General features: G+C 42.2%; 2 protein-coding genes across 3 annotated transcripts; both read left to right on the top strand.

Moving 5' to 3' along the window:
* The first annotated feature begins 715 nt into the window (after nucleotides 1–715).
* Nucleotides 716–9,435, top strand: LOC308116880 (serine/threonine-protein kinase pim-3-like). The gene is made up of 6 exons (XM_080475342.1): nucleotides 716–1,054; nucleotides 1,198–1,307; nucleotides 3,947–3,997; nucleotides 6,247–6,610; nucleotides 7,970–8,152; nucleotides 8,623–9,435. Exons 1-6 carry the CDS (start codon nucleotides 982–984, stop codon nucleotides 8,844–8,846), a joined length of 1,005 nt encoding a protein of 334 aa, XP_080331468.1. The 5' UTR covers nucleotides 716–981; the 3' UTR covers nucleotides 8,847–9,435.
* A 2,920-nt stretch (nucleotides 9,436–12,355) lies between these two features.
* On the top strand, nucleotides 12,356–20,168 carry ftsj1 (FtsJ RNA 2'-O-methyltransferase 1). 2 transcript variants are annotated; one of them, XM_080474920.1, is made up of 11 exons: nucleotides 12,356–12,405; nucleotides 13,096–13,224; nucleotides 14,037–14,106; nucleotides 14,970–15,081; nucleotides 15,152–15,230; nucleotides 15,311–15,363; nucleotides 15,433–15,486; nucleotides 17,257–17,359; nucleotides 17,504–17,587; nucleotides 17,963–18,066; nucleotides 19,817–20,168. In XM_080474920.1, the coding sequence occupies exons 2-11, from the start codon at nucleotides 13,104–13,106 to the stop codon at nucleotides 20,033–20,035; spliced, it is 999 nt and encodes a 332-aa protein (XP_080331046.1). In that variant the 5' UTR covers nucleotides 12,356–12,405; nucleotides 13,096–13,103; the 3' UTR covers nucleotides 20,036–20,168. The 2 variants fall into 2 exon arrangements, with proteins under 2 accessions (XP_080331046.1, XP_080331047.1); XM_080474921.1 differs by having other exon boundaries at nucleotides 12,402–12,682.
* Nucleotides 20,169–20,761: the final 593 nt, after the last annotated feature.

The following is a 20,761-nucleotide window of genomic DNA, read 5'->3' as shown; positions in this document are numbered from 1 at the left end:
TGGTGGTGGTGGTGGTGGTGGTGGTGGTGGTGTGAGCTCTTGATGACTTTCACATTTTACCCAATTCGTGTTTTTCTACGTTTTATAGAAGACCTGAGTCATAAATATTCTAAAGTATTCATTTATATACAGTTATATTTACTCAAATTAGAACCTTTCACATTTTTACCCAAACATTATTTTACCCCTTAAATACATAACAGAGGAATATTTTACCGACAGCGTGAGAATTAATATTGCAAATCAGCCACTATTGGAGTTAATCTCTCACATATGACAAATACATAATTCAGTTTTTATCGATCATTTTTGTTTGTTTGATAAATGTGATTGACTTTGAATGCAGAGGATTAGGAGTTATTATATGACCAAGTATTAAAACAATCTGACTGTTAATCATTGACATGTAGGAAAATTGGTAATAAAAGTTGTATGTAGTATATTTGAAAACACTTATATATAAATAAATGTGTTTACATTGAAACGTGGTTAATACAGGGCTGGAAAACTATTATTGGTGTATTTGTTTATCAAGTTGATGACTATGATAATAATAATAATTAGTAGTAGTAGTAGTAGTATTGCCCTGTGAGGCGTCTTGATGAAATCACTGCGCTCGTCATGCCAACAAAGAAACTAGTGCTTGTTTTTGATTGGTCGGGACTCTTTTTTTTTTTTTTTTAGCACCTTAAAGGACCAGTCAGGAAGAATCTCGGACTCTCGAGTTTTGAGTGAGAGAACGCGGTTTTCGTGAGTTGAGCGGAAGGATCGGTTTGATGTGCGGCGCGGCGCGGTGCAGACAGAGCTTGGGTCAGGCGGAGGGATCTGTTTGACGTGCGGGTCAGGATGTTACCGGGACGGGTCACTCCTCTGTCCGCGGTAAAGAGAAAGAAAATAAAGGATTTTAACCCGTGAAAAAGGAAGGATATATATCTTTATATTTATTTTCCTCCGGGGTGTTTTGGTGGTAGAACTGGAGCCATGCTGCTCTCCAAGCTGGGCTCCTTCCCTCACATCTCGCCCGGCGTGGACCTGCCAGCCAAGCTGCAGCAAGGTAACCCCCAGGTGGGGGACCCGGTGTTACGCCTCCTTCCGTGTCCCGGTTCATCTGTCCCCCACAGCTTACCTGTCTCCCGGTGTATCCCGGTCCTCTGACCCGGAATAACCCTGTCCTCTCTCCCTCCCTGTGCCCCGTAGCCAAAGCGGAGAAGCCGCAGTTTGAGACGCTGTACCGGCTCGGTCCGGTGCTTGGCAGGGGAGGATTCGGCACCGTGTACTCGGCGGTTCGCCTGGCCGACGAGCTGCCGGTAAGAACCGAGAGGAGGGGGGAGGGGGGCTTTGTTTTGGTGGGGGGGGCTTTGTTTTGGTGGCGACGGCGGCACGTGGCGGCAACAATACCGGATGGAAACACGTTGAATCTTCTCAGGATGCTAAAATCTCGTCGTTTAAAACACTTTTATGACACAAACTTTACAGATTAATTCACTAAAACTCAATCTGACGAGTTTCTTTGTTTTCCATCGCTTGTTCATACATTTTTTATCCGTTTTAAAGTGGAAAGTCACGCAGTTGTAAGATATATTGGATGTTTTCATGAATCATTTGTTTAAATAACAAATAGATAAAAACTAATGCTTCAAAATAGTTGATTGTAATGAAGCACATATTGTGATAACTTGCAATAATCATGTAATAACTGCTGCCAATATGTAAAAAATAAATCATTGGAAATTAAAAAAATGTCAGGTTTTGTGCAGTTTTTAATTAATAAATAGTGCATTAAATCATACATATATATTGATTGAGGATGCAAACTCTGTAACTGTCTTTAAGATTCAAGATTCACAGTGTTTATTGTCATGTGCACAGTAAAGAAACTGTTTCCCTGGACATTGAGATTCTTACTTTGCTTCCCAGACTGAACGCCACATAATTGAAAAACTATAAAAACTTTAATAATCTTAAGCAATCGAAATATAAACCTATAGATTAAAACTGTGCAAAATACAAGTGATGTATACAAGTGAATATGCACTATACAATTGTGATTGTAAAGATTGTTTCACTATTTTATTTCAATATTGACTTTTATTATTGTTAACTTCAGTTATGTGAAAACAAAAATGTTGAAGAGTCGATGCTTCATCCGTCACTCTCCAGAAGTGTCCTTCAGCAAGACTCTAAAGCAAACATGACCAACAGTGAAAAGGGCTGAAGGAGTGGAATGAAGTGACACTGAGACTAATTCCCTCCATGAAACTGACACTGACACTCCAGAAAACAGTGAGAGAAACACTTTAGTAAAACATGAACTGATCCCAGGAAATGCTTTGGAAGCATTTAATGCAAATCACCTGTAGTGAAGGAATGACTGAGGCGTCTCGGTCCAGCCACCAGTGAAGGTTTAATCAAGGTCTATTTATCCTTTATGTCCTCATTGGTTGTTTCTGTAAACTTCTTTTAGATTTGGTGATAGTTTTATTTTGTTAAATGACCAAACGTCGTAGGAATTGATTACATTTTAAATCCTCGTCTTTAAAACATATCGTTTTATCTTTTTGACTGGGTCAAGTGGGAAACAATGTGTATGAACAAAACAGGGTTATGACTCATTAAATAAATTAAATCAGCCTGCAAGATGAAGTTTTTTCAGCTGTGAGAAATTCTGACGTTTACTGCAATACACCTGTTTGGCCACCAGGGGCGCACTTTAGTCTGTATTATGTGCTGAGTCAGTTTAATAGATCAGGATTCCAACAAAGAAGGATAAATGTGTCTATATTAAAGATTATTTCTAGACTTTGAAGAGTTACCCTCATCATAATATGAACTAGCTGACCATATGTTTGAGATCCAGCTCCATGTGACCAAATATTATCTTCCTTTGAAGATGTAAATAGTGAAATAAAAATCCTCTGTGATCTGTAAATTGTGAAGCAAACGGTGACCTGAGGCGTTGAATTTTCAGTTCTGTTCAAATTTCAGGTTTGTCATGTTTTGTAAAAGGATAGTGAATTAAATATTAACTTCTTAAATGATATTTTAACATTTTGTTGCACTAAAACAAAGACAGAGTTTTAGTTTTCTGATTATATATAGTTTATAATGTAATCATTTACTTGAGCTCACATTGCGCTCTATGTGAAAATAGCTTGACCCTCTTGTTTTAAACAGAGGTGGATCGCATCAACAACAAAATGATTTTTATTTAATCGTTGCAGTTTGTTTGTTTTGCCACGAGAGGGCACCACTGTTAAAAAACTATGAGAAACACAACCTGATGTGTGTCCTTGCCTTTTGGGAAGACTGTTTAAAACTGTATACCAGGTCTGATAAAAGTGATCCCCCTTCAAACTGCTCTAATTTGTGACTGAAGAGCAGTTCCACACGGGGAGCAGTCATCCCTTATTTCATAAAGAAAGCTGATGACTTGTTTGTCTTTTCGCGGCGTTGACTCCATTGTGACTTCAGTTTGCCTTCCACTGACTGGGAGCAGGAAGTTATGTTACATTCAAGGACAAAAAGAGCAAACAAATGGTCTTTAACTCACAAGTCTGCCACCCTTATGCCCCAAAGAAGCATTTGTTTTTTACACTTTTTCCAAAGTATGTTTACGATTTTTTTATCTTTTAAAATAAAGGTAACACTATTTAAAAGCTCATATCGTAGAGAGCTTTTGTGTTTCTCCAAAAACTGTTTTATGAAGTCCAAACCTCCACAAATGACTGTTGATTTACTCTTTTTGATCTTTTTAGCCTTTGAAGCTGTTTCGCTGTCTTAATCGTTTGATTGACGAACTCCTGAAGCATCCTTTTATTCAACGGTCTGACGGGAGACAAAGTGTTGCTTTGATCTCCGGAGCGGCGTGCCGTCGTCTCTGCCGTGTGTTCAATGGTGGCTTGTCCCGCTGAGGCTGTGTGTTTAAAGCTGCTCTGTTTACATGCAGGTGGCGGTGAAGCATGTGAGCAGGGACAGAGTGAATGAGTGGGGCTCTCTGGTGAGACATCCGCCTGTTGTATCGTGAGTCTTCTGTGGAGCCACTGTGGCGTCCAGGTCTGTCCACTGGCTCCGATTTTGTTGTTTCAAATTCTTCTTCTATTACAGACAGACTCCAGATCAGGGGTGTCAAACAAAAGGTCGGTCAGCCAAAAAAATAAAAAAAGAAAGTGATTTAAAGGTTGTTCTGGCTTTATTTCCCGGCCACTCAAATAGAAATTGGGGTGAATGTGGCCTCGGGCCGGGAATCTTCACTCGTCTCAACATTCCATTCCATGATGCATAACTGTGTTGCATCCTCACTTTTCTATATTACTGCTCATGGATAAGTTTTCCCGTTCAGTCACAAACATATGAACTGGCCTTTTACTTCAGAAAATGACAAACATCCAAAATATGACTTGAGTCTGAACACAGCAGACAAGTTTATTTACAACAGCAAATATTAAAATGGCATGGCAAACTTAATTTATACTACACACTCAAACAATATGTAAAGGCTGTGCTTTATCATGAACCACCTCCGTACAGCTTCTGTCGACACTATGCAGACGGACGCTAGGCAGACGGACGCTAGGCAGACAGACGCTATGCAGACGGACGCTATGCAGACGGACGCTATGCAGACGGACGCTATGCAGACGGACGCTATGCAGACAAGCGCTAGGCAGACAGACGCTAGGCAGACAAGCGCTAGGCAGACAGACGCTAGGCAGACAGACGCTATGCAGACAGACGCTAGGCAGACAAGCGCTAGGCAGACAGACGCTATGCAGACAGACGCTAGGCAGACAAGCGCTATGCAGACAGACGCTATGCAGACAGACGCTATGCAGACAGACACTATGCAGACAGACACTATGCAGAGAGACGCTATGCAGAGAGACGCTATGCAGAGAGACGCTATGCAGACAGACACTATGCAGACAAGCGCTATGCAGACAAGCGCTAGGCAGACAGACGCTAGGCAGACGGACACTACACGCTAGCCTGTAGATATTGCAGACTGGAGACTCTGCCGCCACACGATCCAGCCCGCTGTTAATGGGTGTATCAGTCACACTTTAATTATGTTTAGCGTGAAGCATCGCTAATGTGTGAGCCTGAAACTCTTGAGCATGTAGCATGTAGCCCTGAAACTCTTTAGCATGTAGCATGTAGCACGGCTTGGAGTAAAATCGTCCTGATCTACTGAGCAGTTAAACGCGCATCGTTCTCTGCTGGTCCAAATGTCTCTGGTGATGAAGTTGCTGGTGATGAAGTTGCTGGTGTTGTATCAACTATCTTTCTCCTCCTCTTGCTATTTTGTCAGAACATAATTTACAGTTTGTCTTACTTTCGTCATTCTCACTAATATTAAAGAATCCCCAAACCGGGGACGTCGCTCGTCCTCTCGTCTACCTGCCCCTGACGCATGACGCACCATAATGCTCACCTTCCCTTTTTTTTTTCCCAACTTGAGAACTTTATTGTTCCACTACCAGAAAACAACATTTCTACATTATATAAATAATTACGTTTTGTCGATGCAGAATGGTCCACGTCCATAGAAGCGATTCAATTCGTCGCCCGCGGTGTGACGCCTCGGCTGACATGTGATTGACACTCCTGGTCTGGAGTCGCGACGCTGCTGGATGTTCAGCATGAGATGTTTTGCTTTGCAGCCTCACTAAATATCTGGTTGTATTTAAATTCAAGATCAGTCTTTTATCCAGTAACACAGTCAGCGTGATAACAATCCAACTTCGTCGTCTGTCCACTAGAACGACGGTGTTCTCCCATTGTTAATGTTTGCCGTATAAAGGTGGAACTTTTTTCAAAGGAAAACCCAAAAACGATGCGTTTTCACTTGAACCGGCGCCTCATTCCGTCACCACGGTTACTAACACCACAACACAAATACCCTTTGTTACGTAACGATTTAAGTAAGTAGTGAAAATTCTAAGTATTGTTTATTTAAACATGAATTCTTTTGCTTGTTTGCATCAGTGCAGTCCAGCCTGTCGTCTGTTAGTCTAGTTGAGTGGTACAGTCATCAGATGACATGAGAAACAAGGCAGCCGAGGAGGTCGGACGTTTTCACGAGGAACTTTCAAAGTAAAGAAGAAGACATTTTGTCTTTGGGCGTCTGTAGTGGCTCAGTGGTCTCCAGAGGGAATAAGCCTTCTGAAAGCTTCATACTTTGTGAGATTATTGTAGACGTTGATTAAAATGTGTGTTTTGTTTTATTTCTTGAACCTGTCCCTGCAGGGCAGCACCGCGGTTCCCCTGGAAATAGTTCTCTTGAAAAAGGTGAGTGGATCCTTCGGCGGAGTGGTGGCGCTGTTGGACTGGTGGGAGCAGGTGGACGGCTTCCTGCTGGTGCTGGAGCGGCCCGAGCCCGGCCAGGATCTGTTCGACTACATCACCGAGCGGGGCCCGCTGGACGAGGCCGAGGCGCGCGCCTTCTTCCGGCAGGTTCTGGCGGCGGTGCAGCACTGCTACAGCTGCGGAGTGATACACCGCGACATCAAAGACGAAAACCTGCTGGTGGACTTAAAGAGCGGACAGCTCAAACTGATCGACTTCGGATCCGGAGCGCTTCTCAAGGACTCGGCGTACACGGAGTTCGACGGTGAGTCCACTGTGATAACTGTAATAAACACCGTCGTCATAGAGGAAAATAGATCCTTTCATTCAGCCCATTTAACGGCGCCGCCTCACCTGGTGGTTTCTTGTGTGCAGAGTGAAGTTGGAAAAAACTCTAAAACATCTGGAAGAGGCTGAAAAATTGGCTTGAAACACAAAAACAATGAACTTTCACTTGTAACGTGTGAACATGGCCTGAATCTACCCGCCAAGTTAAGTTCATAGTTACTGTGGTTGATGATCGGGACTCTTTGTTTTTCTTATCTGATGAGAAACAATGACTGAGGGACACTTTGGAGTAAAACGTATACAGTTGTTGACTCTGTCGCAGTGCTCTCAAACACATTGTAGTTCAGGGGCCACAAAATGATCTTCTCCTTCAGCTGTTGCATTCTGGGTGTTTTTACAATCTCCCCCTGGCAGCGTGGTTTGTTGTTTTGGTGGTTTGATGTTTTTGATGGTTTGTTGTTTTTGATGGTTTGATGATTTGTTGTTTTTGATGTTTGTTGTTTTTGATGGTTTGTTGTTTTTGATGGTTTGATGATTTGTTGTTTTTGATGGTTTGATGATTTGTTGTTTTTGATGGTTTGTTGTTTTTGATGGTTTGATGATTTGTTGTTTTTGATGGTTTGTTGTTTTTGATGGTTTGTTGTTTTTGATGGTTTGATGATTTTTTGTTTTTGATGTTTGTTGTTTTTGATGTTTGTTGTTTTTGATGTTTGTTGTTTTTGATGGTTTGATGATTTGTTGTTTTTGATGGTTTGTTGTTTTTGATGGTTTGTTGTTTTTGATGGTTTGATGATTTGTTGTTTTTGATGTTTGTTGTTTTTGATGGTTTGTTGTTTTTGATGGTTTGATGATTTGTTGTTTTTGATGGTTTGTTGTTTTTGATGGTTTGATGATTTGTTGTTTTTGATGGTTTGTTGTTTTTGATGGTTTGTTGTTTTTGGTGGTTTGTTGTTTTTGGTGGTTTGGTGGTTTGTTGTTTTTGGTGGTTTGTTGTTTTTGATGGTTTGTTGATTTGGTGGTTTGATGGTTTGGGTTGGAGCCTCTCGCAGGCCTCATGTTTGACTGCCCTGCTTTAAAAGGAAAATCATCCAGAACGGTTAAAAACAGTTCAAACCACTAGCAGCAGTAAGTACGCTGAAAAGTGCAACGTGAATATTCTAATTTAGTAATGGGATTTTTGTGTGAAGCAAAATTCTGAATACAACTCTGAGATCCGTGCGATCTTGATGTTTGCGGTTCTCTGAAGCGTCACTACTTTCTACACGGTGTGTCAGTAGTGTGAGTTGTTGCTCGTTGAGGTTTACTGCAGTGTAACGCCTCTCCCTCCGTCCTGCAGGTACGCGGGTCTACAGCCCTCCGGAGTGGATCCGGTACCACCGGTACTTCGGTCGCTCTGCGACCGTCTGGTCTCTCGGCGTGTTGCTGTACGACATGGTGGCGGGGGACGTGCCTTTCGAACAGGACGAGGACATCCTGAAGGGAAAAGTGAACTTCAGAGGGAAACCTCTCCTCTCCTCGGGTCAGTACCAGCCCCTGAGCCCGTCTGCTGTCATTCAGGATGTTTTCACATGAAAGTACAAAACTTACAACAGCAGTGGTGCTCGGAGCAACTGACAATGCAACTTGTTGAAAACGGCCGTCAAGGTGGAAGTTTCTGAAAATGTTTCGTCTTGACAGAAACGGAGGAAAATGTAACTTTTTAAAAACGCTCCGTCTCTGTCTCCATGGAAATGCCGAAAATACAACTTTTCTGAATTGTTGCTACTACAGTGCCATGTGAAGCACGGCCATAGTGACTAGTTCTTCTGCACATGCTCAGTAGAGCCCAGCAGAACCATGTTTCCTCTGTGGTGTCATGACTCCCAGCACATATCCTCCTGGACTTGGTAGTTCAGGACTTCAGGCTCATCTCCAGAAGTTGTTCTAGGTGCAAAGACATTTTCTGGTGTCTAACAGTATTTTTTCTCTCTTCCTCTTCCTCGGCGACAGACTGCCAGCATCTGATATTGTGGTGTCTATGCCAGAAGCCTTCGAGGCGGCCGAGCCTGGAGCAGATCCTCTGCCACCCCTGGGTGACGTACAACCCCCCCCTGCGCGCCGCCGCCACCGCCGCCGCCGTGGCCCCTCAACCCGGCCAGAAAAATTCAGGAGAAACTATTATTGCATCGCTGTGTTCTTCATCACCATCACCATCGCCATCATCTGTTATCTAATCCTCTCCATCTGGCGCCTCCTGTGATCCAGTCGGGGTCGGGGCTTGTATTCGATTGACACCCGGGCGGAGTCAGCTGCCCGGCCACACCTTCAGTGCCTTAAAACAGCGAGGCGTTACCATGGCGATCAGCATCCCATGTGGTTTGGCTGAGACTCTTGAAACACACACACACACACACACACACACACACACACACACACACACACACACACACACACACACACACACACACTCTCTGGTTGACACTTGACTGAACGAGTGTCTTGCTGCTAGAACAGAGACGGTGGATTCTACGACGACAATGCAAATATTCTTTCACATGTTTTTATTGTGTTTTTTGTGTTTTTATTGTGTCTTCATGTTAAAGCGACATTCCTCCTCTTCTGTGTGTTTACGTTGTCTTCATATCTAAATGTTTTCCCCCTTTTTAACTTGTGGGGCCGAACACACTGGGATTACATCAGATTAGAGTCTTCTTAAAGGATTTGGCTCGTTATTTTTCCACACTTTTTATTACATGTAACATTTTCAATGAAAAATTATTTTGGATTGAAGTTTTTTCATATTAAAACATGTTTGTATGAATCAACAATTTGCTTTAATGTTTTTTTTTTTTTTTTTTCTGGTCTCATTTTTACATCCATTTATATTCAGTTAACCTGACATAATCTGAAACATCCACCAGCAATGAAACACTTAAAGGGTTATAATCCACATTTGATAGTTTTGATCAGGATCACAAATAACTAATCCTATAAATCACAGACAAAGAATACATTAAGTTTTTTTAGTTTCAATGACTTTGGAAATGAGTGTTTTCACAGTCTTCTATTAATGCATGATAAGAAATTTTCATTTCAACTGCAAAATGCACCAAGAGAGACTTAAATCTTTCCCAAGATGCATTTACAAGGAAAATGACACAAATGGAGAAAAACCTGCGGGATGGATCAGGGTTAAATGTGTGTTTGCATTGGACAGCTATGTAATAATCTGTTCTTACTTTCTATAAAGTTAATCCTGTATAGACGTTATCGCTGACGTACATCGCCATCATGTGGCCATTACTGAGAACTTCATCTTTATGTCTTCTACCCTGTTGGTACTAAACTGTTTGCGTCATGTTGATCTAAACACTAAGATCACCCTGAAAATCCAGTTCAGGAGGGCTACCTGATTATCTCCATCATTTATTGATTAATGTTACTTTACAAAACAGAAAGTTTTTATAACAAACTCATACCAACAGGCTGCAGCAGCAGTTTATCCCTAAAATATTCAGAAATAAAACATTAAAAACCTGCAGTTTTTACTAGTTCACTCATACACAGAGCATGCTTGAAGGCTCATAGCTTATTTCCATTTATTTTACATCCGTTTAAAAGTGCTGATCAATCCTAATCCACTATGAATTACTGGGGTTTTTTTTATATTCTTGCTATTGTATCATTTTCTTATTAATTCCCAAGACGTGAATATTGAAACATTCAAACCATAATGATTTATCATTTACTATTCTTTAAACTTCTCCAGATTCACAAAATGCTCATAAACCAATTTTAGTGTTGTCAAATGAAATCCTGAAATTAAAGCTGCAAGCAGCACCGAACGGGTCCTTGCTCATCCACCCGTTGGAACGTGTCACCTGCCGAGGTTTTGTGCCCTGCTGTAAATGAGCTGGTGTCCGATCGCTCAGCGGGGCAGCAGTGTGGGCCTGAGGCTCCCCGCAGGACCTGAGTCTGTCAGACTCCTCAAAGTTCAGAAGGTCGCTGTTGGGTATTAGGGGAAGGTTTTTCCTATTTCTTATTCTTCTACTTCCGTTTGAGACGTGAAGAGGATTGTTTCCTGATTTGGTTTTTTATATATAAAGTAATATTTTTTGCGTGAGGTAAATGTATCTCTATATTCCCTTATTAGTTTTCTTGAGGGGTTATTTCTGTATTTTTGATATTTCTTATTTTGGCGGGCTTCTTTAAAGCCCGCCTCTCCGTGTCTGAGGCGCTGATGGCTTCCCTCTCTCGCTCACTCCAGTTCGGCCAGGCGGCGGCCCTCCTCGACTCTTCAGCCTTCGTCTTGTTTGGGGTTAGGTTAGATCCTTTTCCCCCTGGTGGGACCGGTGGTCCTGTTTTTTGCTTTTTGTTTCTCCCGTCAGAAGTAGTTTGGGGTTTTCTTTTCTTAGATTGGGTGTTGGTACCGGCTCCTACGGCCCTGTACCGGGTTGGCCCGCCACCGCACCTGTTTGTTTTCGTTTTGCCAGCCCACCAGGTACCTTTGTTCTTTTGGTATTTTACTAGTTTAGGACACGGGGTGGTTATGGGTTTTCGTCGGGTTTCAGGTTTTCACTCAACCCGCTTTATTTCCAGGCTCAACAAACTTTTTCTGAATTAAAACCAACGAGCAAATTAAAAGAAAATTCAGTGAATAAAAATGGTACAACTCCAAACCGTTTCCCTGTGTCCTTCATGATATGTTGGGGTGTAACAGTGTAACAGTCGCCATCATACGCCCTTTGACCAAAGGACACCATTTTCAGAGTGAATCATCATCAACATATTTTACACTCACAACACCACATTTAAAGTTAATACTGTCAAGTAGTTAATAATATAACATTAAAACCTGCTGCCAGCCGGTGACACTATATAACGGAAGTGTCCAATTCTTGGACACTTGAATTCATGTAAAAACCTTTTACCTTTTAAAGCAAACATATTCATCTTAATCTTTGTCGGTCTGCTAGAGATGTCGGAATGTTTGCTTTTCGTGTTTTTAGTGCGACTGATATATGTTCTTTTACTTGTTTTTTTAAATCGCACTGTACAGTGACCTTGGGTGCTTTGAAAGGCGCTGAAAGTATAATGAATTTATATCATTGATAGAATATAACATATGGATTGGACCAGGGGAGGTATGGCCCGAATTGTCTCCCAAATGTCTTGGACGTGTTAAACATTTTGCCCGTTACAAATGTGAAAACAATGGAAGGGGCGCTATAAGGAGGCATTTTGTCAGACACATGCCCAATGACCATAAAATTAAAAAAGTTCGCCACTTCTGACGTGTGTGTTATTTTTATTTTTTTTTTACAAAGATTTGAGCGCCGTCAACAATTCAGCATTAAAGTAAAAATAATAATAATAATTCATTGCATGCCAATAAATTCTCATCCGGCTCTGCTCGGGCTTCTGTGGCACGTGTATTTATAATCCAAGATATTGTGACTTTATGATCGAATTCGGCAATGAAAGGGTTAAAAATTACAATATTTTCAATTATCTGTCAGTAATGAGAATCATTAATCTTTAATATATAGAGAGTTGACACAGGAAGATGTAGTGTTTATTCATTTCATTTTTCCGTCGTATTTATTTTTTTTAATTCTCATTTTTCATTCATTTTTAAAATGATGTAAAACATTTTTTAAGACGTTAAACAAAAGTTTAAGATTTTCTTTTATTCAGGAAGTAATTAGGGCAGGCTTTTTCATTTTGAACAGGCGCTGTGGACAGCTCGGGGTCCTCCCATCAACAACACCGGAAAAAAAATAACACGTGAACGTGAGTAAAAATGTTTAAAAAAAATGATATTTTGAATTATTAAAACGAGCTTCTAGACTAATGTGTGTGTGATATACATCCCTCTGATTTTGAGGCAAACAGAAAACTAACTTAACTAACGGGCACTGAAGAGTACGAGTCGCTTTAGCTGAACCAGACTCCGTTTTAAAGACGAATTATTAGATAGAATGGAATAAAAATGCTCTTTGGATTCGGTCTGAATGAGTTTCACTGTAATTTACTTTGCATATCGATGTTGCTCTTTATTTCGGCTCAGGTACAGTAAAGTTAACATTGTTTTGTTCCAGTCGTCACTCATTGTTTTTTTTTTAGAGGGTTAGGGTTAGGGTTAGATGTGATATGACAGGTCTGTTATACCGTGATAACAAAGACTTTCTACTTCTATTTATTCTGCGATCAGAGAAGTAAAGACACATTTCTACGTTAAAAAAAACCCACATCTCGCTATTGCACTGGAGTTTTGAATCCATCCTCACTTTGTTACCTTTGAATGAAGGAAGTTTATATGGGGATGAGTTTTGATGTAGTAATATAGCAATATGGATTGACTGTGTGTGTGTGTGTGTGTGTGTGTGTGTGTGTGTGTGTGTGTGTGTGTGTGTGTGTGTGTGTGTGTGTGTGTGTGTGTGTGTGTGTGTGTGTGTGTGTGTGTGTGTGTGTGTATATCAGAGGTCAGGATGGGTCGATCCTCCAAAGACAAGCGAGATATTTACTACCGTCTGGCCAAAGAGGAGGGCTGGAGGGCGAGGAGCGCCTTCAAGCTGCTGCAGCTGGACCAGGAGTTCAACCTGTTCACAGGTCACACACACACACACACACACACACACACACACACACACACACACACACACACACACACACACACACACACACACACACACACACACACACACACACACACACACACACACACACACACACACACACAACATATTTGATTAAAGTGTTTGTTTTAAGTTGAAAACTGCTTTTAGTATAAAAGAAATGTGATTTTTCATCTCACCGTTAAATTTAGAGTTTCATTTTAGTTTTTATGGTAAAAGTATGTTTAATTTTACAAGCAAACGAAGTGCATAAAATGTAATACTGAAGTCCTATTAAATGAATCTATAATGTTAGCATTTGGTATTTCTTAATTTGAGGATTAAAAGCATACATAATTCAGTGTCTGGAGCAGATTCTGAATCTTGACTGTCTTGGGGATTCTTATCTTAGCCATCCTAACTAACAACACAATAAAGTGTGTAGATGAGTGTCTGTGCCGCTCAGAAAGCCGTGCACATATTTCAGTTATCGGAGTACAGCAGACATTGTTCTCACGATTGAAAAATCTTAGAGTTCAGTACAAATGAAGGTCATTTCTTATCATTGAATCAATGCTTGTCTTTTATTAACGCATCAGTCTCCCTCAAAATGATGCTAACTCAACATGTAGCACGAGTTTTTGGGTTAAATATTAAAACCTAGAACTTTAAGCACGTCCGAGCGAAGTTCGGTTTTAACCACGACACCACTGCAGCAGCACTCTGAGGCCTGGACTTCACAGGTTTGTGGCTCTTATTAACTTGCCAGATGAGTCAGCCAGGATCATTTTGTGTTTTCCCCCTCAGGGGTGAGCAGAGCAGTGGATCTGTGCGCGGCGCCCGGCAGCTGGAGTCAAGTCCTCAGTCGAAAACTCAGGTTGCTTCTTCGAACACCAACACACATCTTAACCTCAAGCCTCCGTAGGGATGCCGTTGATTATATTTTCCATGAGAGAGGTGGATGCTGTAAAGGGCACCGTCAGTGGACTGAATCGTCTCCAGTTACTGGTTCACCCAGGATGGGTTGATAGGACAGAACGGCCTAAACGGAGTGAAATTGTTGAGTTATTTAACTTGTGTCCGAGTTATCACAATCACCATGGTGCGCTCCTGGCTCTATGGTCAATGGTCCACTTGGTTTCACCTGACCGGGCCGCTACTACGAAGTGGGATTAACCCGAAATACACGGACGTGCCGAAGGACCCTACTGAAATTGTAAAGATTATTATTATTACTAACCATGTTTGTTGGAAAAAGTCAAGAACAAGAACAAAATCCTACTTCAAACCTTAGTGACAAGGGTTTTTTTTATATTGTCAACAGGATTGCATCTCTCCCCTAAATACTCTCCCTCTCCAGTGCGACTCTCACAATCTGCACCAATCAGGGTCTAGTAAGAGTAGGCAGGTCATTGTCCAACAGTTCTGATTGGTCGGGAGACACTGCTGTTCTAACGGTTGAGCTCTTATCCAGAACATAACCTGCTCTGGAGCAGGTTAGCGGTTCTGCGTAAGTTACCATGGTGACTCACCCCATTAAGAAGTGAACCAGTTTCGTACAGAAAACCAGAGTTAAACCTGAAGTTACCTGGATAAGAAACTCCAGCCTGGTCAGGCACAGGCCTTCAGGTTCAAGAGAGGAGCAGCGCTGCCACGCAGACTCCATGTGGACTGAACAGAAGTCCAGGTCCTACAAGAAGTTTCTAAATGTTTTTAAAGCATGTGATTCCCTCTGAGCAGAGAGCGGGAGGGGAAGGGCGGTGGGGGTGAGGAGGTGAAGATCGTGGCGGTGGACCTGCAGGCCATGGCTCCTCTGTCTGGAGTCACACAGATCCAGGGAGATATCACCAAGGTGAGGAGGTGGCGGTTCCTCCCTCGGCTCTGTAAAAGAACTAGTTTTGATCCGAACGTCCTCCCCGCAGGTGTCCACAGCTCAAGAGATAATCCGTCACTTCGAGGGTCAGCCGGCTGACCTGGTGGTGTGTGACGGAGCTCCCGACGGTGAGACCCTCGCCTTTGTCCCTCACCTGCACGGTCTCCCTGTTGCTGCTTTCACTCACTGTCCAGTTTCACACCCGCAGTGACTGGCCTCCACGATGTGGACGAGTACATCCAGGCTCAGCTCCTCCTGGCTGTGAGTACATGGCGCCGCAGTGGTTTCACCTTCCAGGTGACGGTAGGCTGACAGCCGTTTGTCTCCTAGGCTCTGAACATCACCACTCATGTCCTGAAACCTGGAGGAACCTTTGTGGCCAAGGTGAGTCCAGTGTTTATCTATCAGTGTTTGCACCAGTGCAGAAGATTTCAAAAGTTTTGTCTTCCTGTAAGAACAAATGAAGTCTGTACAAAGTGATGGTCCAGGTTCTACGACTCCTGATCAACATATCCAGGTTCTCTGTTTCCTGGGTTGACTGATCCAGACACTTTGGATCCTGATCACCGTTACTATGAAGCAGGTTATCAACTCACTAGTTCAACACAGACCTACGTGTGCACGTTCACATGAAAGGGGCGGAGTTTGCAGCATCTGACCAATCAGACACACAGAGAGAAACTCCGCAGAGCAGTTTACAGATTACTGAAGGAGCAGTTAATCTCTGAGATTATGAAGAATTAAAACACATCCAGCAGAATAAAAGCAACACTTCCCATTCCTGACTTGTTAATGCTGACTTAGGTGAGATTATACCAGATTAATCCATCAGTGATATAAACCAACAGCACTGTGATCACTCAGTTTCACTTTATTCCAGCAGAAACGTGTCGGGCTGAACTTCCTCACTGCTCTTCTTTTACTTTACATTCTCCATCACTTGTTTTGAGTTTCTCTTGTGTTTTGTCTTGGAATATTAATTCATCACCATGACGACAGGAGTAGTTCTGGTTCTATAAATCCGTGTTCCTGCAGTTCTGTCAGGTGTGATCATTAAGCTCATTATTCCAGATCAACCCTCGTGGAGATAAACAGACTTAGAACAAGTCAAGAACAAAAACATCCTTCAAAGCCTCAGAGACCAGGATTTATTTTATTATGTCAAAAAGATTGTTCTAAATAAATTTCTCATCTCATCTTAAGAATGGGCGGGGCATTTTCCAAGAGATCTGATTGGTCAGGAGGCGGCGCTCTGACCTCTTATCGAGATCATAAGCTGCTCCGGAGCAGGTTAGACTTTCAGCGTCAGTTACTGCGCTGGTTTATATAGTACAGAAAACCCAGGGTTAATCCTGAAGCTACCTCGATAAGAGAAAATCCAACGTTGTAGTACAGGCCTCCGGCCTGTTTTCACTGTGGTGGCGTGATCCCTGGAGGAGTGGGCATACTCTCAATCAAGTAGTCCAGAAAAACACCCTGTTTTACAAACGGCGACGTATAAGACTAGTCTAATTAGTTTACCCCAAAATCCATCAGTAGTATTTTCTCACTATTATAAAAATGTCATGACTTGATCAGGAGCAGTTTCTAGGTATTACTGGTCACACAAGCCGCTTGCATGACTGTAGAATGTTTTCAACACGAGGCGAACCTGGTGTTTCATTTCTGTTTTGAACATTTATTTGAACACAATACTTTAAATCTGAAGCCGACAACGAATCCTGCTTCATAGTTCACCTCCAGCTAAACACCGACGTACACATGTACAATTCAAATAGCTTGTTTGGTTTTCAATAACTGAACACTATTTTAGCAGACTTCGTTAGATAATATCGCAACAAATATCGATTCTCACTTTTTTAATGAATGTTTAGTTTTGAATATGTTCATTGAAATCAACAAAACAATATTTACTGAACAATGAACAACACCATGTGCGTTTACACATGAACAGTGATACTCCCTCTCAACCCAGTGCCGAGTGTCTAACCTTTGCTCCAGTGTCTTCCAGACAGACTTGTCTTCTGCAGGCGTTTTCACACCGACTGTCCAGAACGCACAGAAGAGGCAGAACCACGGTTTAAAACAGTGACTCATTAGGAAACTACCTTAAACCACTTGGTTTTCTCCTTCTTTACCTTTGGCGTGTCGCAGATCTTTCGAGGAAAGGATGTGACGCTGCTCTACTCTCAGCTGAAGATCTTCTTCAGTGAAGTGACCTGTGCTAAACCTCGGAGCAGCAGGAACTCCAGCATCGGTGAGTCTTCACCTCTCCCAGCCAGACGGCCACGCCAACATGGAGGCAAAACACAGACCTCTGAGCTTTATATTGTCAAACAGCCTGAACCACAATCACAAATGGCTCCAAGGTCTCCTAAAAGCTGAAACTTTCTGTCTCCAGAAGCCTTCGTGGTCTGTCAGAACTACTCTCCTCCAGAAGGATACGTTCCCAACATGTCCAACCCTCTGCTGGATCACTCCTACGGTAACTTTGAACCGGGTTTGGACAAACACTACTAGTCGGGCAGTTGGTAGTTTAATGCTATGAGTTAATTTGTGTTCGGGGGCGGGGCTTCGCTAAAGGTTATTGACTTATTGAGACGTTTCTTGTTGTGGTAAGCCCTCCACTGTTACTGACTTTTGTTTCTATGAATCGTTTGAGATGAGGTTCTACTTAGATGGCTTACATTTTTTAAGTTTTCTATAAATTTCACCTGAAAGCCAAACATCCCGATCTTTTTGAAAGCGATCTGTTTGGGCGTTTTCTCATCTGAACTTTTAACTTTGTGGCATTCAGCTCACATGAAGAATGATGACGATGATCTGTGATATCGAACGAGTTATGCATTTTGTGTTTTAGATGTGGACTTTAACCAGTTAGAGGGTCCAAACCGCACCATCGTTCCCTTTCTGGCATGCGGCGACCTCAGTGCCTTCGACTCAGACAGAACGTACCCTCTCCAGGTGAGGAGGTCTCGGCCAATCAAACAGCAGAAGCCTGCATCACGTTTTCTCATGTCAGCAAACCATTATGATTAAATTCAACCAGTTCAGACTCCACATGCAGCCCAGCTTCTGCTCAGTTTTAGTCCTGTTTATTAAAATGAGTGTCGAATGAGCTATAAATACTGGTAGGTTCAAGGTTCCCAGTTTAAGTGCTTGCAATGTCATGTAAATGTTCACATTTAGTAATCTTCCTCCAAATCTACTGTTGGTTTTCAGACTGTATGATCCCTGTATGTCTTCCCCACTGATCCTGCTCATGAACAAATCAGAAACAGCAGTTAGACTAGGATATTTTCAGACTTTGGAAAACATTACGAGGCCGCTTTTGGTCTCTCGCCAAGTGATTGACACCCCTGTTTTAACGGGTATGTGCCATGGATGATTGAAATCCCAAATTAGAATTTCACTTTGGATAGATGATGTTAAAAGATGTGCGTGGTTAAATTTATCCAAATCTTTCTTGCTGGGACAAACTTTACATCCAGAGCCGTACGGTTACCTGGATACAAGGGGTGGGTCATCTTCCCCACTCTCCCCTACTGGAGACTGAAGGACGAGGCTCGCTGACCATGAGTGTATCAGTCAAACTTCCATCATGTTTAGCATGTAGCATCGCCGGTGTTTGTCTCCTCTGCCTGCTGCTGGCAGATGATGTCACGCAATACTTGCCACGTTGTATCATGGTTCTTGTACGAGTACAAGTATGAGTACTTGTGCAGTATTGGACCCGATACTGGTATCGGTATTGGTATCAGTGCATCCAACTAGGAAAAAAGTGTCTCTGGATTTCTTGAGATTTCCCACAATCCTCCACTAAAAAGACTTATTTAGGATTCACTTACCAGATGCAAGATGATGATATTTATGTTTTCCATGTTAAAGCCCAGTAAATGTTTATCCACATTTGAACCCATCATTTATTGCAGTTTATCATGAACATTGTTAAACTAAATGTATTTTCATGTAAAAATGATCAAATACGGGCACTTTCATAAAATCTGTTAGAATTAGCCACTGTGGTAGAGTGGAGGACGGTTTTGTGTCTCTCACCATGATGATTGTGGAACATCCCAGACTCCAGTACTAAACCACTGTGTTGCAGCGCTGTGCAACCTGAGCAGGTTGTCCTCATTTTCAGGTGACATTGAAATGATTTCATCTCAAACAGGGGTGTCAAACAGGAGGCCAAAGACCAGCAAGAAGCTCCAATATGGCCCGCCAAATGCCAAAGCAAATTGTAAAGATTTCCAAGAAAACCTTTTTTTAAACATTTCTTAAGCATAGCGACGGAGACCCGAGCTGCGATATCGGCGAAAGATAGCAAACTAGTGTTAGCGTCGAAGCCATGCTGTCAGCGGGAGTTTGTAAAAAATTGACATTTGACTGTGTCTTTCCCCAGAAGGAATTAGTAGTCATTTCCTGTCATAATTGCTTGTTTTTGTGAAATTATAGACACTTTCATCACGTATAGCGTATAGCGCCACAACACAAAGAAAAAGTTTAAAGAAAAGGTTATTGTGGTTTATTTTACCAGTCCAGACCACTCGAGGTGAAATTGGGCTGAATGTGGCCCCTGAACTGAACTGTGTTTGATAACACCGGATCTAAAACTCCATCCATTGATTTACTTGTAAAGGGAAAACCTCTTACAAAAGACGAAAACCACTCCCAGTGAGCTGCATTTTAATTTGAACTTGTCTTCCTTCAGCTCGATGCTGGTAAACATTACCAGTACACGCCCCCCACCCAGCCACCGATACGCCCCCCCTACCAAGAGGCCTGCCACCTCCGCAAAAACAACCTGCTGTCCAGGGAGGACGCTCCATCTCTTTGTTCCCGGCAGAACGAGGAGGGGGCAGGGTCACAGAGCCAGGAGGGGGCGGGGTCACACATCAAACCCCCCTGCGACATGAAGACACACACTTGAACCTGACACTATGTTGTTCTGTTCACTGTTTTTTTTTAAAAAAATTTGAAATGATGGATCTTTTTTATCCATATATTATTGATTTGAAACTTGTATAGTCTGCAAATAAATGTGATTTCTTTTTGGCAAACCAAGTACTGCGTTCGTGTTATTTTAAATGTGGACAAAAATAACGGTGGGAGAAGACCAAAGCAAAACAACGTATCTTTCGACCTATAAGTCGCACCGGATTATAAGGCGCATTAAGCAAAACAAACAGATAAGTCGAAGTTTCTTCATTCATTCCTCTTCCACAAATCCATCAAATTCTTCATCTTCAGTGTCTGAGTTTAACAGTTTAGTCGATTTCGGCATCAAGCATGCCCGCATCCCTCTCGTCATTATCAGAGGCAGTCTTGTTGCCGTTACTGAGCTGAACAGTCGGCCGCGTAAAACCCCTGTCGAAAAGCTACCTGGATTAAACGGGCCACGAGCTCACTTAAGGAGAGTTCTAATATAGCTCGATGAATGAAAGAACAATTAGAGTGGAACTAAATACAGAAGAAAAGAAAAAAAAGGAAAGAAAGAAAGAAAAGCGTGTGTGTGTCTGGGGGGGGGGTTGATATAACAACTGCTATAGCAGTCATTATATCAGTATTAATGAGAGAGTATACTCTCAATAATGATACTGCTACTCATTAATACTGATATAACAACTGCTTCTTATTAGTGCAGGCTGATGATTCT

Source organism: Lipophrys pholis (assembly GCF_963383615.2).
Source record: "Lipophrys pholis genome assembly, chromosome: 11".
NCBI lineage: Eukaryota > Metazoa > Chordata > Actinopteri > Blenniiformes > Blenniidae > Lipophrys > Lipophrys pholis.
Note: the sequence above shows the minus strand (reverse complement) of the source record. Positions and strands in the feature narration are given on the sequence as shown.

Coding starts and splice junctions, on each gene's coding strand:
- LOC308116880 (XM_080475342.1), top strand. CDS start 982: ATGCTGCTCTCCAAGCTGGGCTCCTTCCCTCACATCTCGCCCGGCGTG. Junction 1,055..1,197: donor GCCAGCCAAGCTGCAGCAAG/GTAACCCCCAGG, acceptor TGTGCCCCGTAG/CCAAAGCGGAGAAGCCGCAG. Junction 6,611..7,969: donor GGCGTACACGGAGTTCGACG/GTGAGTCCACTG, acceptor TCCGTCCTGCAG/GTACGCGGGTCTACAGCCCT.
- ftsj1 (XM_080474920.1), top strand. CDS start 13,104: ATGGGTCGATCCTCCAAAGACAAGCGAGATATTTACTACCGTCTGGCC. Junction 15,364..15,432: donor AGGCTCAGCTCCTCCTGGCT/GTGAGTACATGG, acceptor TTTGTCTCCTAG/GCTCTGAACATCACCACTCA. Junction 17,588..17,962: donor TCTGCTGGATCACTCCTACG/GTAACTTTGAAC, acceptor TTTGTGTTTTAG/ATGTGGACTTTAACCAGTTA.